The 25023-nt window shown below is 41.7% G+C and overlaps 1 protein-coding gene across 3 annotated transcripts in view; it reads left to right on the top strand.

The window, feature by feature from the left end:
* The window catches only part of KCNQ1 (potassium voltage-gated channel subfamily Q member 1), a 299981-nt gene that overhangs the window by 16314 nt on the left and 258644 nt on the right, over positions 1-25023 (top strand). For all 3 annotated transcript variants that reach the window (XM_079987211.1, XM_079987212.1, XM_079987213.1), the window contains exon 2: positions 24513-24603. In XM_079987211.1, the coding sequence (XP_079843337.1) occupies positions 24513-24603 (91 nt within the window). The remainder of the gene's footprint in view (positions 1-24512; positions 24604-25023) is intronic.

The raw sequence follows: 25023 nt of genomic DNA, 5'->3' as shown, positions 1-25023 counted from the left end.
GTTTTGGATTCAATTGGCTACATCCCCACAACATGTGAACTGCAAGTTTTGTTTTCAAAGTACATCTTGCATTTTACCTAATCACAGTGATAACATTAAATAATGGTACTTGTCTACAGTATGAACTATCATAATCTACATCAGAGATAGCCAGTGTTTGTCCTCCAGATGTGGACTGCGACTCTCACCAGGTTCAGTCAGTGTGGAAAGCCATGGATCATGGGAGTTGCAGTTCAGCAACATCTGGAGGAGGGCATCCCATTGGCTATCCCTGATTGACACTGATAACATTAAACAAATTTGCCCATGATTTTCAACTGAGCAGCTGATGGGGAACAACAGCAAAAGAAGGCCTTTGCCTTTACACGCAGCTTGTTGATTCCCAAAGGCATGTGATCGGCCACAGGCTGAAGGAAGGTACTGAACCTTCTGGTCTGATCCAGATGGAATCTTTCCTCTTCCTCCTCCTCCCTGCAGGTACCAGATACATACTGCAGTGTTTCCATGGATATCCAACACCAAAATAAAAGGGACGGTTCCACCATTGCTAATTACATTTATCCACAGGAGTGTGTGTCTGAGGAAGGTCAGAGCTACCTGCATTAATACCAAATGATCTGCCTAAACTAGCCCTTTATTTTTGGAATATTTTAATAGTAAAAGAAAACATACCATTACCCTGAATTGGGCTAGTTTTGTGTGAAAGCTGCCCCACCCCCTGCTTCAGCTGAATTAATTACTGCACAAATTGTGCTGGACTTGAACTGGGGCCCCTACTGAGATATAATTATCTGGTAGTTTCCTGGTATAAAGAATGTGCTGGGTCTGCCTTGTTCCATATGCTTTGTGTCCCTTCCAAATTCCCGAGTGTTCAGAAGATGAGAGTGATTCCTTCTCTCATAAGACAGGGGATGAGATGCCATTTAAGGACATTTACTGAATAGCCTGGGTATTTGTTCAACAATTTACATAGAAATTGCTTTTTTCCAGGGTATTTGTGTTTCACAGCATCGAGGATTCCTTAGAAAACAGTATATAATAGTGCAGCCTTTAAGCACAGACACTAGAAACTGCCCTTGCCAAGAAAATACCATTCCCTGTTGTTTTTCCATCCGTGGTGATTGATAAAAGGTTTCAGTTATAATTGACTGGATCAAATTTATGTCACGATGGCTGCTAATATTTCTAGGTCTTTTTACCCTCAAACCGTATTTGATTCTTTTTATTGTTATTGCTTCCTATTTTTATTTCCTTGGAAAGCTCAGAGCATCATGCATATAGGTCTAGAGTGGTCTTACATCCAGGACTGATCAGGTCTACACTTGCTTAGTTTCAGTATTGTTTACAGGTGCTCATTTTACTGGCCCTGTCACTAGAGGAGAGCTCATTTCAGGTGCAAGTAGCTCAAATAGCAAAATAGCATGCAGGTACTGCCCTGCTGGTGAATGCTGGATAGAGGGGTGGGTGGGCGGAGGCAGGGAATCTGGAGAGGGGGGCTCTCAACTCATCTTTATGGTGATCCTGCAATCAGAACCTCACTTAAATTTAAAGCAGGTGATAAGGTCTGAGCTAGATGGTGTTGACCAATACCAGAGATAAGGATACTTGCATGCCCTCGGTTCTCCATGCAGATTTCAAGCCTGCTGCTGTTTTTTGCCCTGCTGCAAATTTTAGAATTGTAGAGTTGGAAAGGGCCATGCAGGTCATCTAGTCCAAACCCTTGCAGTGCAAGAATCTTTCACCCAACACGGGACTCAAGCCTCAGACCCTGGGATTAAGAGTCCCATGCTGTACTGACTGAGCTATGCAGAGTAAGCTTCTTTAATACAATTGTGAACTTTACATAAAATACAGGTATTGTGAGTGAATGGCTCTCCATAGCATTTTGGTGGGAGTATCAAATGCTTTTAGCATGGATCTCAGGCCAGGTACATATCCATGACTGTTCAAAAAGGAAAGAAAGGAGAGTGCTACCTTTTGTTGTGACTTGTAACTTCTGTTCTGTTTGCTAAATGTTCTCTCTTAAAACTTTCATAGTACAAAGATAAACCTGTTATTAGATGTGTGATAGTTTGCTTGTTTGCTAAATGTCATGTTTTGTCTAGCTCCATGTAACTTTGGCGTTCTTTACAGAATTCTAAAAAGGGGAAATATCCATAGAGGGCAACAGTTTAGTATTTGTCAGTGGTGCGTGCTATCTATCAAGTGTCCAGCGAGCCTATTAAAAGATACTAGAGAAGTCTATTTTCTTCTTCACAATCCATTTCTCTCTCTTAATTGCTGAACACTGTTTCTTACCTTTACCCAAATGCTCTCTGTCACTGGTTTTCGTGTTTCCTTTTTTCCTCTTTGGTTCTCTGTGTCTTTTAGCAGATTGGGTTTTTTTTTTTTTTTTGTTCACCAAATGCTTTACACACTACACACACACTTTAAATCCACCAAGATTATATTGAATTTAAAATTAGTTATTCTATAGTTAGAGTTATAGATAAAGGTGATTAACTTTGTCTAATGGCTAGTTGTAGGTCTTTTTTCACATTGTTTTTAACTTGGAGCATTGCTTTATGCCAGAGAAATTGAATTTCTAAACTGAGGGGTGCCAGAGCTTGCGATTCGTAAGCCCATACTACATATCCCAAATTGTGGGGGTTTATGGCCATGACTGAGAATTGAGAGAAAGGCAAAGTGTGCACTTTCAGAGGCACTGCATTCCATGGCAAGGGCAGAGCCTGGCACTGAACAAAATCCTAGGATAAGTTATGGTGAGCTCTGCTTTAAGTCAACCCAACCTTTGCCAGTTCAAAAATAAATAAATCAAAAGCTGATTTTCATAACTGAAAGCCCAACTTGTGTTGGTCAAGAGAAAAAAAAGTAGTCTGCTTTGCTGAGGGAACGAGCTATGTAGATTTAAGATCTACAAGCAGCGCAGTTGTTTAACCAAAGGTCATGCCAATTAGATAACTAATACAACAGTGCTGTGCTGAAAAAAAATGCTAACAACCAAATCATTTGTGATAGGGATGGGAGTGAAAATTGTTTTGGATTGCATTTTAAGATGGAATTCCCTAATTGACATTCTGAAAGAATATAAGAACCAAATCACAACCCACCTTCAAAATTCACACTTCTCTGAATTTTGCAATGCAGTTCTCCAGCCAGCTAATGTGTTAAAAAATGCATGTGTTAGTGAAGATAATATACACAAACACATAATATACACAAACACATTATATAAGGGGAAATTGGTTCGCAATAATGTGTATATTAGGCAAGACTGCACAGAAAAACGTATGTTTATGAGAAATTTGCCCTAAAACTCTGATGGCTCTTCAGGCGTATTTTTCTTTTAAATACAAATTAATGTGGAAATGTTTAAAATTAAGATGAGAACATGGCGAATGGAGAAAGATTGAAATTGCCAGAGTTGCCCATCCTGATTTGTGCATTGGTCTCTCATAATCTCAGAGATAAGAAGCAAATGGGAAAATTTTGACATGGGTGAACTGAATGTCTAAACATGCTAATATATTCAAACCCTCTTTATCCCAGGATATTGATTGAAAATTTAAATTAAGAATGCTTTAACGTGGTCTGATAGTTTGAACTGTTCCCAAGAATATGACTTCTTAGCCTGAGAATTAGCTTTGTGAAAGAAAAAATAACTTTAAAAAATATTCTTAAAAAATATTCTTTATTTCATAAAATTACGTTGACTTATGTCTGGGATGCGGGTGGTGCTGTGGGTTAAACCACAGAACCTAGGACTTGCCGATCAGAAGGTCGGCGGTTCGAATCCCCGTAACAGGGTGAGCTCCTGTTGCTTGGTCCCTGCTCCTGCCAACCTATCAGTTCGAAAGTATGTCCAAGTGCAAGTAGATAAATAGGTACTGCTCCGACGGGAAGGTAAATGGCGTTTCCGTGTGCTGCTCTGGTTCGCCAGAAGCAGCTTAGTCATGCTGGCCACATGACCTAGAAGCTTTACGCCGGCTCCCTTGGCCAATAAAGCAAGATGAGCGCCGCAACCCCAGAGTCGGTCCCGACTGGACGTAATGGTCAGGGGTCTCTTTACCTTTACCTTATGCTTGGGATGGGTAGTTTAATGATGTTAAATGTTCTGGCAAATTTGCAGTCCCTGCATATAAGATTTCTAAGTAGGCCTTGTTTTTCCTCTTGCTGTCTGTGTTTGTTTCCTTTGACTGCAATCATCACACAGTTGTGCTGCTTAACCCCCATTAACTTTAATTACTTCAAGCAATTAATTGTGTAGGGTAGTAGAGAAGTTGTTTTTTGCCGCGTTTAGACTGATAGGGCACTATTTCTAAAGCACAGAGATTCAGTTCTCTGGACCAGTGGTTCCCAATTAGTGAAGTACTGCAGACCCCCTGCTTTTCAAAAGCCAAGCTACAAACCTACTTTTGACATTTTTTGATATCTCTTTGTTAGCTTTTGTTAAGTGAATTGTGCCACGGAACCCCTGGGTGAATTAGGCGGATCCTCTGGTGTCTGCAGACCACCACTCAGGAACCACTGCTTTAGACCGTATGACTAATAGTGACTGTGTGGATAGTGTCATTTTATGATTTAGTCACTAGGTGGTGCTGAGGTTAGTGGCATCTGGGATGAGCAAGGAGCATCCTGTTTGTACTGTTCGTGTTGGAGCGAGTCAATAAAGTTCTCCTCTAGCTTCCCGATGAGAGTGTTCCATAAGCCGTAAGCCTTCTAGGATAGTGAGCAGGCCTGATTTGAGTCTTCAAAAGGGTTTTGACTCCATATCACTCAGGTTCTTTAAAGCACAATACAGTGGTACCTCGGGTTACATACGCTTCAGGTTACATCCGCTTCAGGTTACAGACTCGGCTAACCCAGAAATAGTACCTCAGGTTAAGAACTTTGCTTCAGGATGAGAACAGAAATTGTGCTCCGGCGGTGTGGCGGCAGCAGGAGGCCCATTAGCTAAAGTGGTGCTTCAGGTTAAGAACAGTTTCAGGTTAAGAATGGACCTCCGGAACGAATTAAGTACTTAACCCGAGATACCACTGTATAATCATTTGGAAGCTGCATGAAACTGCCTCCGCATGATAGCTGATTTACATAGTGAGCCACTTGAGGTCAGCCCCCATTGTGCATTTGTTTGTCTGGCTGCCACCACCAAACATTTCCAGTGAGAAGCTTGCATGGTTATGAAGGGAAGGGCACCTGATAGGAGCATGAAGTTTGCTTATACTGATCCAGAGCTTTGGTCCATTGAGCTCAATATCGTCAACAGTGCACTGGCTGACAGAGCTCTCTGGGTTTTATTTTGTTTTTGCAAAGCTCACATTAACACTTTTTTATTGTCATGTGCTTCAGACATCTTAGCACTGTCTCATCATTAGGGTTTTTTTTGGGGGGTGGTGGTGGATATTATGCATATTCTGTCTATAGAATAAATTTAAAGCCCAACCTCATTGGCCAGGGTAAAATCTTCCTCCCCACCCCTCTCTCACACATGGAGTCATGTCTTGCTGCTTTTACAGACTTTTTATTTTATTTATTTTTTAAAAAGGCATGCTTAATGTCTGAACGTTGGTGGAAAATGCTGTTTTAACTATGCTAACCTCCCTCAGTCAGATTGTGTCATATGAAATATTTGCCCTAATGAATTGTTTCTAAACATTGGGGTTTCACCCCCTGCTAGTCCGTTTACAACGATGCTGTTAGGAAGATGCTCCCACCCAATATGAAAAACTGCCGTGAAGTTCAGCTGTTGTTTGTATGCAGTGACCTGAACCCATTGTGTTTTGTTTCCTTCCTTATTTGGTAATACTTGGAAGTTAGCAGTCATTTGCACCTCAGAAGGAGGCTGTCAATATTAAATAGGAAAACAATGCTGTATATGATTTCTCTCTACTGTTGTGGTTAGAGTTATATACAACAATGAAAATAATTAAGGTATCACAACATTTTAAATTTCTCCAATGTTTCAGTGCAACTTGATACCCATGTATACAGTGTTTGAAATTTTCCTTGGTTTAATTTTACTTAATGAAGCATCATGATAACTATGAAACTGTCAGAAGTTTGGGGAGATCTTGCATAGGGTTTGTTGTTGCAGAAAGCATAAAACTTTAGTTTATTAGAAACAAACTGTTTTTATTATTCATCCATTGAAAAAGATCGAAAAGTGATATGGACATTTTTCTGCTGCAGCTCTTTAGAGCAAGTTCAGTTGAACTCCATGGTTCTTACATCTTAATAGTCACTTACAGGAATGAACGGTTACGTTTCGGCAGATATGCATAAGATTGTGCTAAAAGTCCTGTTGATTTCAGTGGGTCTTGTTCCCATTTAACTGCCCATATTGTTGTAAACTACTGTGGTAGATTTCTATGATATAGCGGTAAATAAATAAATAAATAAATAAAGTTTTGCAGTCATGCAGCATAATCCTATATAAGTCTACTGAAAAGCAAGTCTCACTGAATTGTATGGGCCTTACTCCCAGATAAACAGCCTTTTTTCTTTTTCTAATTAATTGATATTTTATTGAAAAAAAATCAAATTTAAAGCAGTAAAGTGATACAAAAAGAAGGAAAAAGAACAAAACAAAACACTGTGTAAAGGGAGACACTCTTAACATTTTGCAATTAGTCGTACAGTTGTTTAAGAAGGCAGGTGTGATCCTAAACTACATAAAACAAAGAATTTCCTATCCAAAAGGGAGTATGTACTTGTGCAACTGCACATTAAACTGAAAAGCAAATGAAAACAGATAGTATATTTTATTAAAAACATTGTCAACCTGATTAGTTGATCAATCTAATTTCAGCAGCCAATATTAGGAACTGTCTGTTGACATCAAACTGGTGTAAGGATCAGAGACTTCTGAGTTGTATCAAAATGCTTTTAATATTTCATAATTGTCCTGCTCAGTGCTTTTTTTCTAAAAAAAATGTTTAGGGTGAGGCACCCTCATTTTCCTACTCATATTGAAATACTGTCCCTCAATGAGGCCAAACCTAGAGTCTCAAAATGTTTAGGGGTATGCATACCACTGCATCCTTCCAGAAAAAAAGCACTGGTTCTGCTGATATCCATGATTTAAAGGGAGATCCTGCATTCAGATGTTTGTTTGTTTTTCCTCTAGTAAATCATGCTGATGTTGGTTCACCTCTTTGCGCAAGTGTTTACTTCCTCTGGCTATGTCTTCCCAAACTGAGGACACTTAAAAAAAAAAAAAGTTAGTGAAGAGGTAGTACTGGCTGAATGCCTAGCCATTTCCATGTTGAGATAACAGGAGCATTTCTTACAAGGGGAGCTTTCACAGACTGTGTAGATTGGGGGTGGGGATCTGTGGCCCTCCAGATTTTGGACTACAACTCCCATCATTACTGACCATTGGCCATGCTGATGGGAGTTGGAGTTCAGCAACATCTGAAGGGCAGAGGGTTACATGTTTCCCATTCCTGGTTTCGATGTAGATATAGCTTGTGTAAGTTTCCCTTTCAAGTCAAGAGAAGAAATCCTCTCAGCCACTATGGAAATGACTGTGCTTTTGTCTGGTGTTGCTTCTTTATAAACCTCCAGAGCTGTTTTGCTTATATTTATTGGTAACTTTGCCTTTTTTCTTTACTGTGGCACATAATTATAATTATAAATAATTATAATTTATTTTTTTAGTGCCAGGGTATTGCATGTAGTGTGGGAATGCACCATTCATGTGCTTTCAAACTAGGTCTAATTTTTATCCTTAAAAATCTAAATATATTCATTTTGTTCTAAGAGGAGAGATTAAAATTCTGTTGTCAGGAATGAGTGTAGAATCTATTTTCTTCCATGAAATAATAAGATATGGGGATTTCATTATGTTCACCACCTTTTGCTGTACTGCAGATTACAGACACGGAGGAAGTTCACATTTATTCTGACTCAAAGCCCAGGAAGTGTTTTAATCTCCTCTCCTATTCCTTTAGCAAAATCATTTGTAAACTTTATATCCTGATGCGTAAAGTTCTCAGACAGTTTCAGGCAAATGGTGATGATGGCAAGGGATTTCCTTTTTCCTGAGGAACTGCTGGCATCTTGCCCTATGGTGTTGTAGCATAATTGGTATAGTTTTCAAGAACAGGTTTGCATAAAGGTTAGAGAGTGTCATGTTGCATTTCTGCAAGACACTGCCAACATAAGCAGGAGTAAGAATATTTGGTCTTTCAAGTAAAGATATGCCTTAAGATAAAGCGCCTTCAGCTATGCACACTTCTGTATTTCTTCAAAGAATACTATTAATTACTAGATCAACTCATCTTATTAACTCATATTGTGAAGACTGGTGATTTTACAAATGGAGAAAACATATCTGAGACTTGGAGAAAATTATTTCTCCAAGGCTGCCTTGCAGGTATCCGTTTCTAAGCTGGGATTTGAACTCAAGCTCTCCCAGATTCATATTTCACATTTTGTTCAGTGAACATCGCCCCACCAATTCCTGGTTGCCAGCTACTTACCATGTCTAAATACTTGAAATAGACAGCAGGAATCCAAGCCTAATTAATTTGCCAAATTACCGTTCTGGCAATACACCCACTTATATCCTATTACTGGTGGAGATGAAGCCTCCTTATATGCCTGCCACCTCCTCTTCATTATCTTACATCTGAGTGTATTGGAAAATGCGCCAGCTACGAAGAAGTGGTGTGTTTGTTGAGGAGGCAGGCAAGATGAAGTTTTATTAGCACAATTTGACAACAAAAGTCTCTGCACTGTAAGTAGATATTGTGCAGTTGCAGACACCAGCCCACAAACTCATCTCCAAAAGAGGAAGGGTCTGCCTCTGGGTAACTTGCTATTTGTTCACAACTCACTTGCAATACTTGCTCAATATAACAGTGTCAGCTTTAGGCAGTTTGTTGAACCAAGAGAGTTGAAGATTCAGGCACACAACTTTAAATTATGCATGCTAGTGGAACAACTTCCCCTTGTTCCTCATGCTTTCTATAAATGCTAATAAACCACCACTAAAGCTACATCACAAGTATATTTTAGTATTGAGATTAGCTGTGGAATACATTTGCCCACTGAAAACTTAAAACTCACAGGGGAGTGTGTAATTGTTGGCAGCTAACATGATGCAAGCATGAGTGTAGTGCTCAAAATGGTTGTGGTTTCATTAGCAAATAATGATGCATTCCTAAAACTTAACTGAAGTACTGTAAATCGGTACTGTTAGCAATAAATAGAAATACGGAAAGAACCTCTTCAGTTTTAGGCAGGCATGGGAAAGACCTTTCTGAGTGATAAAGTTCTGCAATCAAAGAAACATGCTAAAGAGAACAAAAGCAGTCACTGAAATGGCTTTGTGGAATAGCAAGGGAAGTGCAAAGTAGAGAGCGAGAGGCATCAGGCAATAAATGAAGAGTCGAGGAATGTCTTGCTAAGCAGGTTTGGGTAAAGGGGACGTGATTTGGACCAATCAGTCAAACGGAGTCATACTACTTCACTGGGACAAGTGGTTTCATATGTCATTTGTTCGTGTGCGTCACAATAGCCCTTCAACTGGCAGCAAAGTCCACTGGCTTAGCACTGCCCTTCAAAACCATAAGATGATGGGTTAATTTTTTCTGAGACAGGTAAGAACAAAGCCTTCTTATAACAGCAGTTCACATTAATAACAGAAGCATCCTTCCATCCTGTGGTATAACCAGTCTAGCTAAAAGGAAAATCACCAAAGGCCTTAAAGGGAGGTCAGCATTCATTCCGGAGAGATGTAGTCCCCCCCCCCCCTGCTGTGGCAGTGGCAACAGCGTGGGGGGGGGACAGGTTGAAGGAGAGACTTTCCACTCTTTGTTTCCGTGCTCCTACCTGCCTCCCTGCTTCCACTTCCCTCCTCATATGCCTGCCCACTTGGCCAAGCCATACTAGCTTCTCTTACAGCTCAGCCAAACTGTGACCCAGGGGTTGCTGCAGCGGAACAGGCAAGACAAGCTGTGACAGCTCCAAAGCAGTGGTCCTGCTGTGCTGCTGCTTCCCTCCTCTTCTGTCTCCTTGGTGTGAGGTGTGCAGTGACAGCAGAGCAGGATGGTTGTGGGGGGGGGGGGCTGCCCTGCTCTGTCCTGACTATTCCTCAGTCTGTGGTTTGCATGGGCCACTCACCCTCCATGGCACTCAGCTGAGCAGCCAGCTTGCTAACTCGCCTGCCCTCATGAGCTGCCCACCTGCTGTTCTATTCCTGTGCTGCAGTTTGTGTGGCGACATACTTGTAATCCTATTATATATAAGGTTAGTAGTGGTGGTAGCAGCAGCAGCAGCATTGAAACCATGGTGATGTTTCCTTTAAGTAACAAAATACTGCAAGGGTCCAAGGATCACACACACATGAAGTTGGTAGATGGTTAGTGGAAGGACCCAGATCCTGAGTGAGAGGCAGGAAAGGGAAGACCTCCCAGGGTGAGACTGGGAGAAGCAAAAGGAAAGCTCCTAGGTGAGAGCTAGGAGGGTCCACCACTTTCTGTGTGAGGCGAGAATTAATAGCTACCTTTGAGAAAGGACTCTGCATTTTCTTTTTTCTTCTCTGCTTTTGTTTTTATTTAGATTAGTTTCTTTTAGTTTGTTGTATTATAAAAAGCTTTAATATTATTATTTTTTAAAAGACTGCAATCCAAGTAAGAATGCATCAGGCGCAAATTAAAAATCAGAGTGCACCATGGCCCTTTTCCAAGGTGGGCTGGGTAGGATGGTGGTAGTGGTTAAATTTGTTACTTGCCCTGCTCTAGCAGGGCCCAGAGTGGGTTACAACAGTTTAAAATTCAGTATTAAAAAGAGTTAAAACACTTGGCTCATGGCCTGGCAAGGTCAAAGGCATTGTGTGCCATCTCTGAGTTCCCCGGGGACATGCCTTGCATGAGAATCAAGATAATAGTGTTGACTCTTGGCAGGGTGCCTCATAACATGTCTGGGCCCCAGCAATACATGATTGCACTGTACTGCCCATGTCTTACAGCAAGAAAGAAATAGCAGCGGGAGATAGAGCTATAACATGCCACAGACATTAATATTTCATCTTGCTAAAGTTCCCGCTATGTGTGTGTTTTAATTAGCTGAGACTTCTATTTTGGCATAACGTTTCTGTTCAGAAAAAGGTTGGGATGTTATAATGGTATAATATTAGAATCCTGTTCTGGCACATGCAAAAGAAGTTTACTCTTTTGCAGTATACCATTGATACAAATAAGCACATTTATAAAAGGAAACATTTCTAGACGGTGTTGTAATGGGCTTAAAGCATTCCATTAGGAGATTCGCAAGCCACTGCAGCTTGGGCAGTTTTGTTTGTGTTGATTCTTGTCCCAAACATTCCCACTGAATTCACTTGAGAAGTCAACAGTGAGTGAACTGAGAAACGTGAGCTGTAGAGTGCTATTGTACTAATGTCCTGTTAGTGAGGTTTCCCCCATAGGCACCTGGTAGATGGAACACTGGACCAGATGAGCCTTCTTCTAATTCAGCAGGACGCTTCTTATGTTATTGTGAACTAAAGCTTAAGGTTTACCTCTGCCTTGAGTTAGAAGAGGGGAAGCCTGTCTCTGTAAGCAGATGCTGAGCTTTGAAAAGAGACAGAAATTGTCAGCTGATTTTACCATGGGTTTTTTGTTTAATAGAGAGGGGAGCCATTTGGAGTGACCATTTCAGGCACAAAAATATATTGGTCTTACAGCAGAAACATGCTATGGTAACTGATGGTGTGGGGAAGTATAGTACCAGTGTTTGAAAAAGGGGATCAGGTATAACTTTGGGCTACTCTGTAGAAACATGAAACCAATAAAGTCTCTGTACAGGACCATCTAAGTTATGAAATGGATTGTTACTACAGATTGCTGGGTAACTTGACAAAAACCACAGTAGTGGCAACTAGGAAGCTGTCTTATACTGAGTCAGACCATTGGTCCATATAGCTCACTAGGTATCTTCAATCTTTTCAGACCCTGGAATCCACTTTTAACCCAAACATTCATTTTGCCATATATTTGCATGGTGGTAGTGATCCTGTCCCCTGTTGCAACCCACTTTAGATCAGTCCGTGACTCACTAGTAGATCCCAATTCACCAGTTAAAAACCAGTGTCTACACTAACTGGGAGCAAATCTCTATGGTTTCAGGCCGGAATATCTCCTAGCCCCACCTGGAGATGCTGGGGATTGAACCTGGGACCGTCTGCATACAAGGCATATGCTCTACCATTGGCCCTTTCCCAACCAATGAACTTTCTGTAAATATTAAGGGGTAAAGCTGTTGTTTAAATAATCCACCCCTTCCATTTGGCATAATTATGTAACATGCATAATACTGTGTCTGTAGCATGCCACAGCATTGCATGAATACTATCACCTGGCAAATTGCCACACTTGCCTCTAAGCATCTGATCATCTGAGGTTGGCCTTTGTGTGGAAGGGGAATTTGTTGGCATCCCTCTGTCTTGAAAGACCGTGGAGTGTGCCTCTGGGGACAAAGTCAAACCACTGGAGAATCAGTGTTCGCTGTGGCTGCCAAGAGCGGTAACTCATAACTGCTGCCTTTTTCATTGTTTTTGCTGAAGTGACGTCTCTGGGGTGCAAGCCTGGGCAGTGTGTATGGACTCGCTATTGTGGCCCAAAGGAAAGCAGAAGGAGGCGTTAGGGATTCCACTCTGAATTTGTGTGGGATTTACTCCTTAGCCCAGAGCTTTTCAAAATGTATGTTGTGATGTTAGTGTGTCAGCTGCAGTGTGTAGGTGTGTTGCGTGAATGATCCCCACACTCTTCCTCGGGCTGGAAAGGGGCTAGTTTAACCTCCAGTTTGCTTTTAAAACTGAATTACCATGTTGCAAAATGATGCATGTTTGGAAAGCTCTGCCTTAGCCTTTTCTTCTCTCAAAGAAGAGAAATTTAATACAGTACTATATTGCTATGTCATATTGTCAGCTGCACCTTATCATTTATCTTGCTGTTCTGAAAGTTACTGGCTATGTAACTTTCCAAACTTGCTGCCAATCTTTTTCAGGACAAAGAGGAGAACACAACCTTAGCTTGTTATACAAAAGGTTAATGCACAAAGGAAATGGCTATTTAGCACATGGGTGTCCATTTAATGGCATGGCTGATATTACTGAAATCTGCAACTTTTTGATTCAAAATATGAAATTGCTGAACATTTCATGTTTGCCTCCATATGCATCAAACTCCCTTCTCCACCCCAAATTCTTCTTTGAACTGAATTATAATGAAAACTGCTGTGCCATGCTTCTGCCCTCTCCTGCTGCCTTGAATGCTGCAACAGCAGTATCCCAGATGCTGGTACCATTATTTGCTAGTGTCCCTGGTCCTGGGATGAGGCCAAGGAAATGTTCTAGGTAGTAGAATGGGAGGGAGGTCCTACAGCTCAGGTTGTAAGGAGTATTCTGTGGCGGGATCATAGTTCTTGCATGGGGGTGAACCCTTCTCCTGCTTGTTCTCTGTGGTTGCCTCCTGTGCACTATGGAGTTGTCTAGTTGCAACTGGAATTACAACTCCATCCTTGCCATAGACATTTCTGAGGGGTAGTTGTGTTAACCTCTTGCAGCAAAAACAGTTAAAGAGCATTGTTGCTCCTTATAAATATATATTTTTATTAAAGATTTCTTGGTTTACAAAAGTATGTGTGATGTCTCTTTTTTCAAGACCAGCAAATCTATTATGACATAAGCTTTGCCAGATGCATGAAGTGAAATCTCAGTTGGCAGGCATATAAAGGAGAGAACTGTAAGGTGGGAGCTGAATGGCAATATGATGCAAAAATTACTGTCAGTGATAAGCAGAGCTTACATATACGTTAAGTAGACACACATGGAACCTTTTACAATAGCAGCCTTATTGTGTGGCCCTTACTGTTAGCCTGGCAGAAGAGAGGCTGCGTATAGGTTGTTGCAATTTGTATAGTACGGTCGCATCTTACGGGCATTTAACTTGTGCAGTTTCAACCTAGTGTAGTTGAAGGCCAGCTGGATTAGATTGTGCTAATTAAATGCACACAGAGTTTTCCCAGTGCACAAAAGAGTTTTCAAGCTCTCTGCCTTGCTTACCGGCCAAGGCCCTTTCAGCACATCAGCTCTGGAGGTGGTTGGGCAAAATCTCACAGGAACTTGCACAGCTCCCATGAGATCTTGCGAGAGCATCACAGAACTAGTGCCAGTAAGCAAGGCAGAGAGCACAGAAGGAGATTTTAAGCTCCAGAAGGGTAAGAATGCAGGCCTCCTCCTAACCCCTCCAAGGAGGACTTTAGGGTTCATGTGGTGAGGCAAGGGGGAAAGTCCTGTTGCAGAAGTAGACCTTGTTCTGCACCTGTAACAACTTAGTTGAGCCCCAGCTTCAATACAAGGATGCCAAGTGACAGCTTGTGCAGGCATAGCCTTGATGTGCTTGCTTCTGACATTATTGATCTATGATCTGCTATAGTCTTAACAGCTGATTTGAATATTAACATTTTGCATATTTTGGAAACCTGCAGGAATAGCTGGGAAAGTTAATATCTTAAAGCATAATTAGTTACATCAAGAACATGTGTTGTTCAGACATTTGTTCTTGATACATTTCAATACATTCTCTCAACACTATCTAAATATACACTCTGAAGTAGTAGCTTAATGTCGGGGTCTTTGAACTCAGACTGAAACTGGTATCTTGTCTTTGCTGACAGCATGCACATGACAATTTGATTATCCAGGGGCAGGTTAGCAATGCCTTCCTCATCCACAAACTTCTTAAATGGGCTTAATATGTGTGCTCTTTCAATTCATGAAACCTACTCAGAACATAAACTGCATGGACTGTCAACCATTTCACAGTTTGTGACTGTGGGCGAGGCGGCTAACAGTTGGAGGATCTAAGGCAGAGGTTTTCAACCTTTTTGAGTCCAGGACTCCCTTGACATGGTTTCTGCAGCACTCCTGTGGGGCTCAGGAGCCCAGTTATGTCACCCCTTGCCTGCAGAGCTATCAGTCTCTCACCCTTTCTTGAACAACCTCCCTTGTGGAGTGTTCCCTCAGCCTCCTCTCCCCTCTCCTTGGGAGTCTTCTGGGCAGCTGCAGCTGCTGCCCCTGGTCTCTGAGGTGCCCCCCTGCCCCAAGGAGAGGTGCCTCCTCACACTGCCTCACAGGGGCCTGGGAATTGTCTGTCCATTCCCAACAGCAAGAGCTGGTGGACTGGCTGGCTGCGCTCCCTTGCCTGCTTGCTTGCTTATTCCGAGACTGCCCCACCTCCTGGCAACAAGCACCCCCTCACCAGCCCTAGAGGCATCACTCACCTGTGGCGCTTGTAGCCAGGACTGCTGCACAAACAGCTGTACACACCTTTGGGAGGCAGAGACATGAGAGGGTATCAGAGGGGGGTGGGAAGGAAAGAGGGCACCCCTGACCATCATTCAAAGCACCCCAGTGTACCACAGCACACCGGTTGAAAACCACTGTACTGAAGGCTTCAAGAGTCTTTTATGGTAAATTTTTCAGTTATTGGGGAAAGAGAAATGTGAAACAAGACTCTTATTTTAATCCAGAGAGAGAGGGGGGGGGAGAAAATGTTCCACATTTGTTATTAAAAAACAGCAACCCGCATAGTGCATTACACTGACCACCAAACACAGTCAGTGACCTAATGGTGCAGAAAAGTCATCTTCAGGTTGACAGCTGCTATTATTTATTTGTTTCTTTATTTGACTTTTAGTCACTTGTTACCCAAAGGTCTCCAAGTGACTTATAGCACATTCAGAACATGAATATAAATAAATTATACCATAAAAACAGAACAAAACAACCCCCATTACAGCCACTGGAAGCTCTGGCAGCACACTAATGACAAAACAGCATGATCTTGATCTATCAAAACCTGGGGGAAATCCTAAGATTGTTAATGAAATATGTCAATGAAGGCACCAGGCAGACCCTGAGAGTGGGGACCTCACTCTCCTTTGTCATCACCCTCTGAGCTTCCCTTAGACCTGGAAATCTGGAAAAGAGCCCCAAAAGAAGCTCTAAGGGTCTGGGTATATTCATATCAGGGGAGGCATTCTAGAAGATGTTGGGGTCCCGAGCTGTAAGGCAAAGCCATCACTTTGAATTGGGCTCAGAAGCATGCAGGCAGGCAGCGTAGTTGTAACAGAAATGGTGTTAAGTGGCAGGTTCACTTTGAACCTGTCAGCAGTTGCACATCTACATTCTGTACTAATTGAAGCTTCTGAACAGTCATCAAAGGCAGCCCAGTGTAAAGTGCATTGCGATAGTTCAGTATTGAGGTTACCAAAGCATAGATGACTGTAGTCAAGTTAACCAGGGTTGTAGTTGTGCCATAACCTATGCTGATATACTTTGCACCACTGAGATGACCTGCACCTCAAGTGACAGCAACGGATCTGGAAGAACCCCCTAGCTATGAACCTGCTCCTTCAGAGGGAGTGTGGCTCCATCTACAGTACACTGCACACCACTCAGCTGGTCAGAGGAACTACTCACTAACAGCATCTCAGTCTTGTTTGGATTCAGCTTCAGTTTATTGGCCCACATCTAGCACATGCACAGATGTGTATTCTAGTATTGTTTCATAAATGAATGCCAGTGTAATTGGTTTGTTGATGTCTCTATATTGTTAAGTAGGTGCACCCCAATTCTCTGTGTGATGCTCCAGAGGAGCAGCCCTTATCTGGGTTTGGTTTCCCTTGAAATGAGGTCACTGGAGGCTTACTGCTATTTCATAATATTAGCCTTTATTTACAAACAAACAGGTTCAGCACAGCTGAAGCGAGGTCCAGACGGCCCATTAGCCTCACTGAGGCAGTGGCATGCCTTCGCTGCTCCTCCTTTGGCTATGGATAGGAGCCACCACCACCTTGGAGACACCTGCTTGCCCGCTAGCTGAGACTCGCCTCTTCCTCTTCCTCCACTTCTCAGAAGGCCCATGAGGAGCACACTGCTTGGCGCTGCCTAGGAAGTGTGGGGCTGCCACCACTGCCACTGCTCCCCCACCTACTCCTCTCTGGCCTTTTTTCTCCCATGCCACCTTCAGTGTGCCAGGGCTTCCCTGGGCTGCCTCTAATTGCCTTAGGTGGTATTGGTGGCAGTGGGACATCATTTTCTGTTTTGCCTCAAGCAGCAAAATACCTTGGGCTAGTCCTAGGTGAAGGTACAATATTTAATACTCAGGCAGATGTCACAGCATTCACTATCCCCCGTGGGATGAAAAGTAGCTGATATATGACTTGGAGGAGGAACGTGGCTAACAGGGGAAGAGTTCAGCACCACCGCTCCCCACTCTCCCCCTCAGAAACTCCCAATTCTGTGATTTTGTGAAAATGCATTTTAGGTTCGCAAATTATTTTCTCCTTGGATCCCTTTGTTAGCTCCCTCCCTTCTTTCATCGAGTTTCGCTTCCCCACTATGATAGCTTTCCATTTGGCAATTGCTCAATATGTTGGTTTTCTCCTCCTCTACATGTATCCTGGGGGGAAAAGAGTAGAATTTGTTTGCACAGGTGCAAGTTTTCTGTAGTAGAATGACACTAGAAGTTTCTTATTATTTCAGACTTTTAGTATAGGCTGAATTTGGCCATCACGTGTGGGCAGTTAACTTGCCTTTTGTGTTCAGACTTGGCTCTTGTTGTAAGACATAATCAGGTTTGAATGTGCTGCCATTGTCCAACCTGCATTTAGCGAAGTTCACTTCTTTCTGTGACCGCTGAAACCTTTGTGCCATTTTTGCCTTTTACTAGAAGTAAAAGGTAGAAGAGGGAGTGGTTATAATAAAACATGCTGGCAAATTGTGTAGGGTCAGCCTGTGGAAAATAACTTTTGTGAAGTGTTTTGCTTCAGCGCTATTATCTATTCCGCATTTAAAAACAGTGTTGCATATATGTATGGCACTTTATAAAATGTGGAAAAGAGACTTAACCGTGCCTACCTTTTTAATTGATGAGCAGCTGAACTGCCCTGGTGTCTAAGATGCTGCTTATGCACCATGCAATATGAATGAACCCCAGACAAGGCTGTACTCTCCGTCCAGAAATCGGAGAATAGTACTTGACCCCCATTTGTAAGTGATGTCATAAAGACACCAAAGCTTAGCTTTTGTTTTTCACCAGAGGACCATGCAGCACTTTGCAGACACTAAGCAGTTCTCAGTATGTCGTTGGATACAGAGCAGAATGAATATTAGGCTTTCACAAGTATTCTCCTAGTGTAGGCATTCACACTGTTGTGTACTGCTTGTCTAGTAGTATTGGGTCCAGAAACTGATGTTTGCTCCCTGTCATAATCACACATATTGAAGTTGGACAAATTGGTCATTGTGTATATTATGAAGCAGAGTGACAGATGTTACCTTGTTTTATATATATGCCAAAGCAACATTGTTTGCTCTTCTGCCTGTACTACTAAATAGCAATTTCATATGGGTACATTTTTCATTTCAAGAATCCTTTAAGTGCCCTTCAGCTGGTATTTGAATGGACACGAGCAATATTTTGAATCTACAGGAAAATGGAGAATCTTATACATAAATAAAATGTCTTCAAAAACCTAGAAGTTTGCTTACATTTGTTAGCAATTGATGCAGCCTTGACCAAAGGTGTTCACAGATGTAAAAAAGCATTTTTAAATAAATCACTTTCTGAGTACTTCTTATCTGCCACAAATACACTAGGAGCAAGTAATGTGTACAGTGGTACCTCGGGTTACATATGCTTCAGGTTACATACGCTTCAGGTTACAGACTCTGCTAACGCAGAACTTTTAACCAAACAACGTGATCCTCAAGTTAATTGCATGGTCTGCAGATCTTGCAGCTGCATGTTCTTGCTGGACATAACATCCACCCTCTTGATTTGTGTGATGTTCAAATGTGCATTGGCCATAAATCTGGAAAAAACTCCAGAAATATGCAGCCTCTAGAGAGGTGGTGCAGGGGTTATAATCTCTGGGCTGTGGCTTCTGCTTAATGTTCTAATTGAGATAATACCCTTCTGTGCAAGGAAAGATCTGGGGGATATTTTACTTAAACCACCACTATATAATGATGGCATTTTGAACAGCTGTTTACAAATAGCCGTCAAGATAATTAAATGTTCAAGTAGGAAAGCACTTTTGACCTCACTTGCTTTGAAATAATTGTAGAATGAAATACAGCACAAAGCAGAATAATAGTTTGCTGGAGCCCTGAAATCAGCTGCATTGTGTCATTTCTGATAAACCTGTTTTACTAGTAACACAGCCTTGGATTACTTACGCACACTGCTTCCTATCTCGTTTTAAAATAGCAGGTGGGTGTTTTTTTTAAAAAAGCAACCAAATATTGTATTCTTTTTGTCACAGTGTGTGTGTGTCTTTCACTTTTATTGGTGCTACCCTTTTCATTTACTGGTTGTCCCTTGTTCACAGGAAGTCTTTTTTTATGTGGGGTGGGGATATAATATAGAGAACTACTTCAGAGAAAACATTTAAGATACAGTAAATACGCGGGTGGCACTGTGGTCTAAACCACTGAGCCTTTTGGGCTTGCAGATCAGAAGGTCGGCGGTTCGAATCCCCGCGACGGGATGAGCTCCCAGCTCCTGCCAACTTAGCAATTTGAAAGCACGTCAAAAAGTGCACATAGATGAATAGGTACTGCTCTGGCGGGAAGGTAAATGGCATTTCCATGCGCTGCTCTGGTTTCGCTGTTCTGTTGTGCCAGAAGCGGCTTAGTCATGCTGGCCACATGACCCAGAAAAACTGTCTGCGGACAAATGCCGGCTCCCTCGGCCTGTAAAGCGAGATGAGCGCCGCAACTCCAGAGTCGTCTGCGACTGGACTTAACTGTCAGGGGTCCTTTACCTCTACCTTTTAAAATATTCAGGACACATTTCCATACTGGAGCAAAAGGGCTATCAGATTGGGCCTTGCTACGCTAACAGAATACAAGAAGCACCACTGCCATGACAGATACCTCTGTGGAATGCATGGCGGAACAGCTAAAACAGGGCAGACTCTGGGGCAGGATGGGGAGGCTCAGGAGAAGAGCACATTAAGCCTGTACCCCTACAATTCATGCCCCCATTGATGACACAACATTACCCTAGCCCCAGAGCTGGCACATATGATTTTAAAATAGTCTCCAGTGCATTGATGATCACCTTGGCAATCATTTGGGTGGGTGGGGTGCAACTGATGATAAGGCTGGGAGCATAGTGAGCCCCGTGTGCTCCTGGTTTCTGTTGCTGAAGCTGGATGTTGAAGCTGGGGTGGAGTATGTAAAGCACAAATGCCCCATGAGGCAATTGATTCTTGTCTGCTGCTCTGGCAGAGCGATTAGGGAGGTGCTCTGTGAAATGTGGGTTCCAAAACAGAGGTAGAATAGATACCCAATTTTGATCTTAAATGCTGTAAGATAACTTCCTGGGCTAAAATATGTTGCTTGTGTTTATACGTGTGCTGAACCAATGGCTGGACACAGTAAGGGGTTGAATGAAGCCTAACGAACAGAAGCTGAATCCCAGCGAGATGGAAGCCTTCCGTGTGAGTGCTTCTCAAGTCAGGGAATCTAGTCAATTCCCTGTTCTGGAGAGGGTTACACTCCCTTTGAAGGGTCAGGTAACATAGCTTGGGGTGTTCCTTGGTCCATTGTTGCCCTCGGAGGGCCAAGTGTCCTTGGTGGCTAGGAGTACCTTTAAGCCAGCTTTGGCTGGTACACCAGGTATGACTTTTCCTGGACCTGGATAACCTGATCACAATAGATAACCTTAAGGCTCAACCTCTGCAATACATTCTGTGTGGGGCTTCCCTTAATATTGGTCTGGAAGTTGTAGCTGGTACAAAATGTGGCTGCTAAGCTGCTTCGTGGAGTGACATGTCACCAGCATGTGACACTTTTTTAAGCAATTACACTTAGATACCAATAAGCTTAAACTGGGCCATGTTTAAGCTTATAGTATTGACATATAAAACCCTTACTACACACAGGCAAATTGATGTGGGAACAGGAATTCCTACAGATACCTTGATCTCTGACCATGTTTGGTCTTTAAAGGCAACATTTGGAACTGTGTTAGGAAATTAACCTGCAAAAGTTAGATTGTTAGGTTTTATAAACCATGCAAAAGCTAATCATGAAGCAGTCTTTCTGTGCAATTCTGTATGCAGATGTTTTTGGAACTACTGAAATGGACCCCAGATGAGGTGTGTGTGTTGCTATGTAAAATAGGGAAAAATAATAAATGCACTAGCAAAGTGGGATATGCTAGACATTTTAAAGTTTATGGGAGGGATAAGTTTATGGGAGGGAGCTGAGCCCGGTTGATCAAAAAGTATGTATCGCACAAGTAATATACATTCTGGCAGCTTTACATGCAGAGCAGGTTGCAGGGTGCTGCAAGTATTTTTAAAATGCCAACCAATTTCTAATTTTACAACAGAGATACATGAGAAAGTGTCTCGTTGAACAGACAATTTTTTATAGATATAAAATACATAATTATATGTAGCTAAACAAAATTGCAATATGCATCCAAAAGACATGCAAAACAATTCATTGTATATTCTGGGTACTGCAGCTGAAGGCTGCTGTAAGTGAATCCTCTGACTTCCTGTAGCTCTTGTCCATTAGATAAACAGATTACAACTTTTTAAGCATTTGTGTACTTCAGTTGCCTCTGTTTATAAAGAAGGTTTTGAAACTAAGTTGTAAAAACATGATGCACATGATATAAACTGCTTCTTTCCCAAACCTTCTTTAACATCAGAATGCTTGGTGTGATATTGGAATTGGCCCATAGATATGTGGCTGTTCATTTAAATTATGTGCTGCAGATATATTTTCTAATTCTGGGAACACATCATTCTTAGATGTCTAAATTATTGGTCACCAATTGTCAATTGGGTGATAGAAAAAATAAGATCTGGACTCTCCTTTTGGAAGCAATGCAGGATAATTTGTTTCCATTAGGTTATCATAGTTACTGGATCTTTCTTTCCTGGGGCTGGAGTAGATGACCATTAGAAATGTGTCAACTGGCAAAAAAAATTGTGTTTCTGTATTATTTTGATTGATGAAGAAAGTTGTCATAGGCTTTGAGATGTTGCCATCTGGTGGTCAGTTTCCTACTTGGCTCAACAGTTAATAGCTGCTCTATCAGCTGTTGAATTCATAAAGGGTCTTCATAGCCCACTTTCTTGGGGGGGGGAGCAACAACCAAATTCAGATATCTGAGATGTGGTTTTACCTTGATGTTAAAGCAATTCTTGATGCTGCCCATTTTATTCGTGTTATGATCCATAAATGTTGCTTTCTAGACACCTTCATTTCTGTTTTATTTAGTAACATGGATGCATGTTTGCACTTTTAAGCAAATCAATGTCCTCTTTGTTTAGAAATCTTTAAAATTAATACGCATTAAACAGGATCCAAAAAGCCACTAGAAGAAGGAAAAGAGGTGCTAGTGCTTTTTTTTTGTAAATGCGAACTTGTGCAAGAGTTCATGTAGTGCTGAAATATGTACGTTCCATTGCTGTCCTCATGCTTCCATTTTGCAATAGTTTTTACAAACTTATGGAAGCGGAAGAATATTTCTAGTTTTAGTTTCACTTTTGTATTGAGCACTCTAGCAAAAAGTGTAAAACAGTCATTTCATAAGTAGAAGACACTATTGCATGCAGAAGGACATCTAACAATGTGGACACCAATCATGCAAACATGTATCTAGAAAACAATTGTTCTCTGGGGGAGATGGCTTTGGGAAAAATATTTCTGTCAAATAGTTGAGGTTATACAATTAAACAATTAATATGGGAATATGGGGCTGCATGTTTCAAATTAACAATTTCAGCTTTTTCCTGGCACACACAAACACACATGCACAAGTATCCTGTTTGTGCATCTTGTTTTCTTAAAAAGTACAAATATTATTGCATTGTTCAGAGCTGTTTCAGGAAATCCAGTTCAGAATTGGGGGGGAAAGGATATCTACTGTTTGACATGCACAGTAATTCTTATATTCTGCACAAATAATAGCAGAAAGATGGCAGGATTGGGGCATAATGCACACACACTGATTGAATGTGATGACTAGTTTAAATGCTAAGTCTTAATTTACCGCAAAGCTACTGCATGAAATTGTGGGATTTTGTGTTTTTACATTGCGCAGGTAGCAGCCCACAACCATGGCTGTTTGCTACATGGTCAGTCATGCAGCTGTGTCTGATGAGCAGACACAGTAGCTCCATGTTGGCCCAGTGTGTGGTGGGCTTATGGTTCTCAGAGAGGAGCTGTTGCAGCTGGTTGAATTGGCAATAGCATGTCAAATGCTGCAACTGCACAGCCTGCGTGTTACCTGCATCTCAGATATGGAAGGGGTTTGCTAGGGTCGGGTGGGAGAAGTGCTGCAAGATGAATTTGTACTTGTGTGGACATTGATGAAAACAAAATACCAGTACATGGAATCATTTTTAATGTTTTAAAGTCTTACGACTGCTGTTGAAAAGCTTAATACAGTGGTACCTCGGGTTAAGAACTTAATTTGTTCTGGACGTCCGTTCTCAACTTGAAACTGTTCTTAACCTGAGGTACCACTTTAGCTAATGGGGCCTCCTGCTGCTGCCGTGCCACCAGAGCATGATTTCTGTTCTCATCCTGAAGCAAAATTCTTAACCCGAAGTACTATTCCTGGGTTAGTGGAGTCTGTAACCTGAAGCGTCTGTAACCTGAAGCGTTTATAACCCGAGGTACCACTGTACATGGTCCCGAGTTCCTGCTCTGTCCTTCAATTTGGTAGAAAGCCAATATGAAATTTTCATGGGCGGGGTGGATAGGTTTTTCTGTTGCACTTACCTTACTTTTGTGAGGTGGTTGAGGTGTGTTTGTGAATGTCCTTTCTTTCATACCACAAACCATCTCACCGGTGCTCTGCGCTCTGCAGCCTTGCTGCTAAGCCCAGGACCAGGATGAAAGCATCAGGAAGTAACTCCTCCCATAGAGGTTTTTCAGATCAGGAAGTGTAGGTCGGCTGCAGGTTGCTACAAAAATGTTTACAGCAGGAGTGGGAAAACATTTCTTCAGTCTGACAAGAGTAAGGTGAGCTCAAAATCTACAGAAATTCTAAAGAAAATTTCAAGTGCCCTGAGTGAGGCAGGAAAATGGAAGTTTCTCTCTTGGAAGAGGAAAAAGAAAAAGAAAAATTGTAGGTCAGGCTTTGACGTAGCATCAATGTATTTCTTATGGATTATGAGATTCTGTCCAAACTCTGCACTGCTCTCTAGCTCAACAAAAGTAGCCATGGTGTTAGCATCAGGCCTCCACTCCTCTCCCAACTCTTATTTTCTCCCCTGCAACAAATGAGCAACTACAGACCTCTTTCCCATTTTCTCCCCATTCATGGACAATTCAATATTGGAGTATGGATAGCCTTTTTACAAAAATGTGCTTGCTGTTTAGTTTAGTTTTTTTTGCCTTAAGTACTAGCTTTCTAATGAAATACTTTAGTGATTTTAATTTTTCTTGTTTCTTTTTTTTCCAGTTTCCTCATAGTGCTGGTCTGCCTTATATTCAGTGTGCTTTCCACGATTGATCAGTATGCAGCTCTTGCCACAGGAACATTATTTTGGATGGTATGCCAATGGATATTTGCTTTATATATCATCTTAGGAACAACGCTTGTGTCTGCTTGCTGTTGAATTACTTTGAAAATGTGACTTTCAGTAATGTGTACATGCCAGCTCTCTCTTGTTTTTTTGTATTAATTTATGGTGGTGTTTTTGGTTTCTTTTTTTCAAAACACAATTTCTGAATATGCACACTGATCCTTACCAATACAGTCATGCTAATTGTCCCCTGATTCTGCATCTGTGCATTTAGACAGAAAAGAGTGTGCCATGGATCCACAGCATCCTCTTAAGGTAAATTGTATCAAGTTCATGGAATGCCTCTTAATAGCATCATAAGCAGTCCTTGCCCTCCTCTATTTCTTACTAGTACTTTGGTAGGAGTTAACTGGCATTGCATTACCTGACTTAATTTCTTAGGGTGGG

The sequence above is a fragment of the Podarcis cretensis genome (genome assembly GCF_951804945.1).
Source record: "Podarcis cretensis genome assembly, chromosome: 1".
NCBI classification, from domain to species: Eukaryota; Metazoa; Chordata; class Lepidosauria; order Squamata; family Lacertidae; genus Podarcis; species Podarcis cretensis.
Note: the sequence above shows the minus strand (reverse complement) of the source record. Positions and strands in the feature narration are given on the sequence as shown.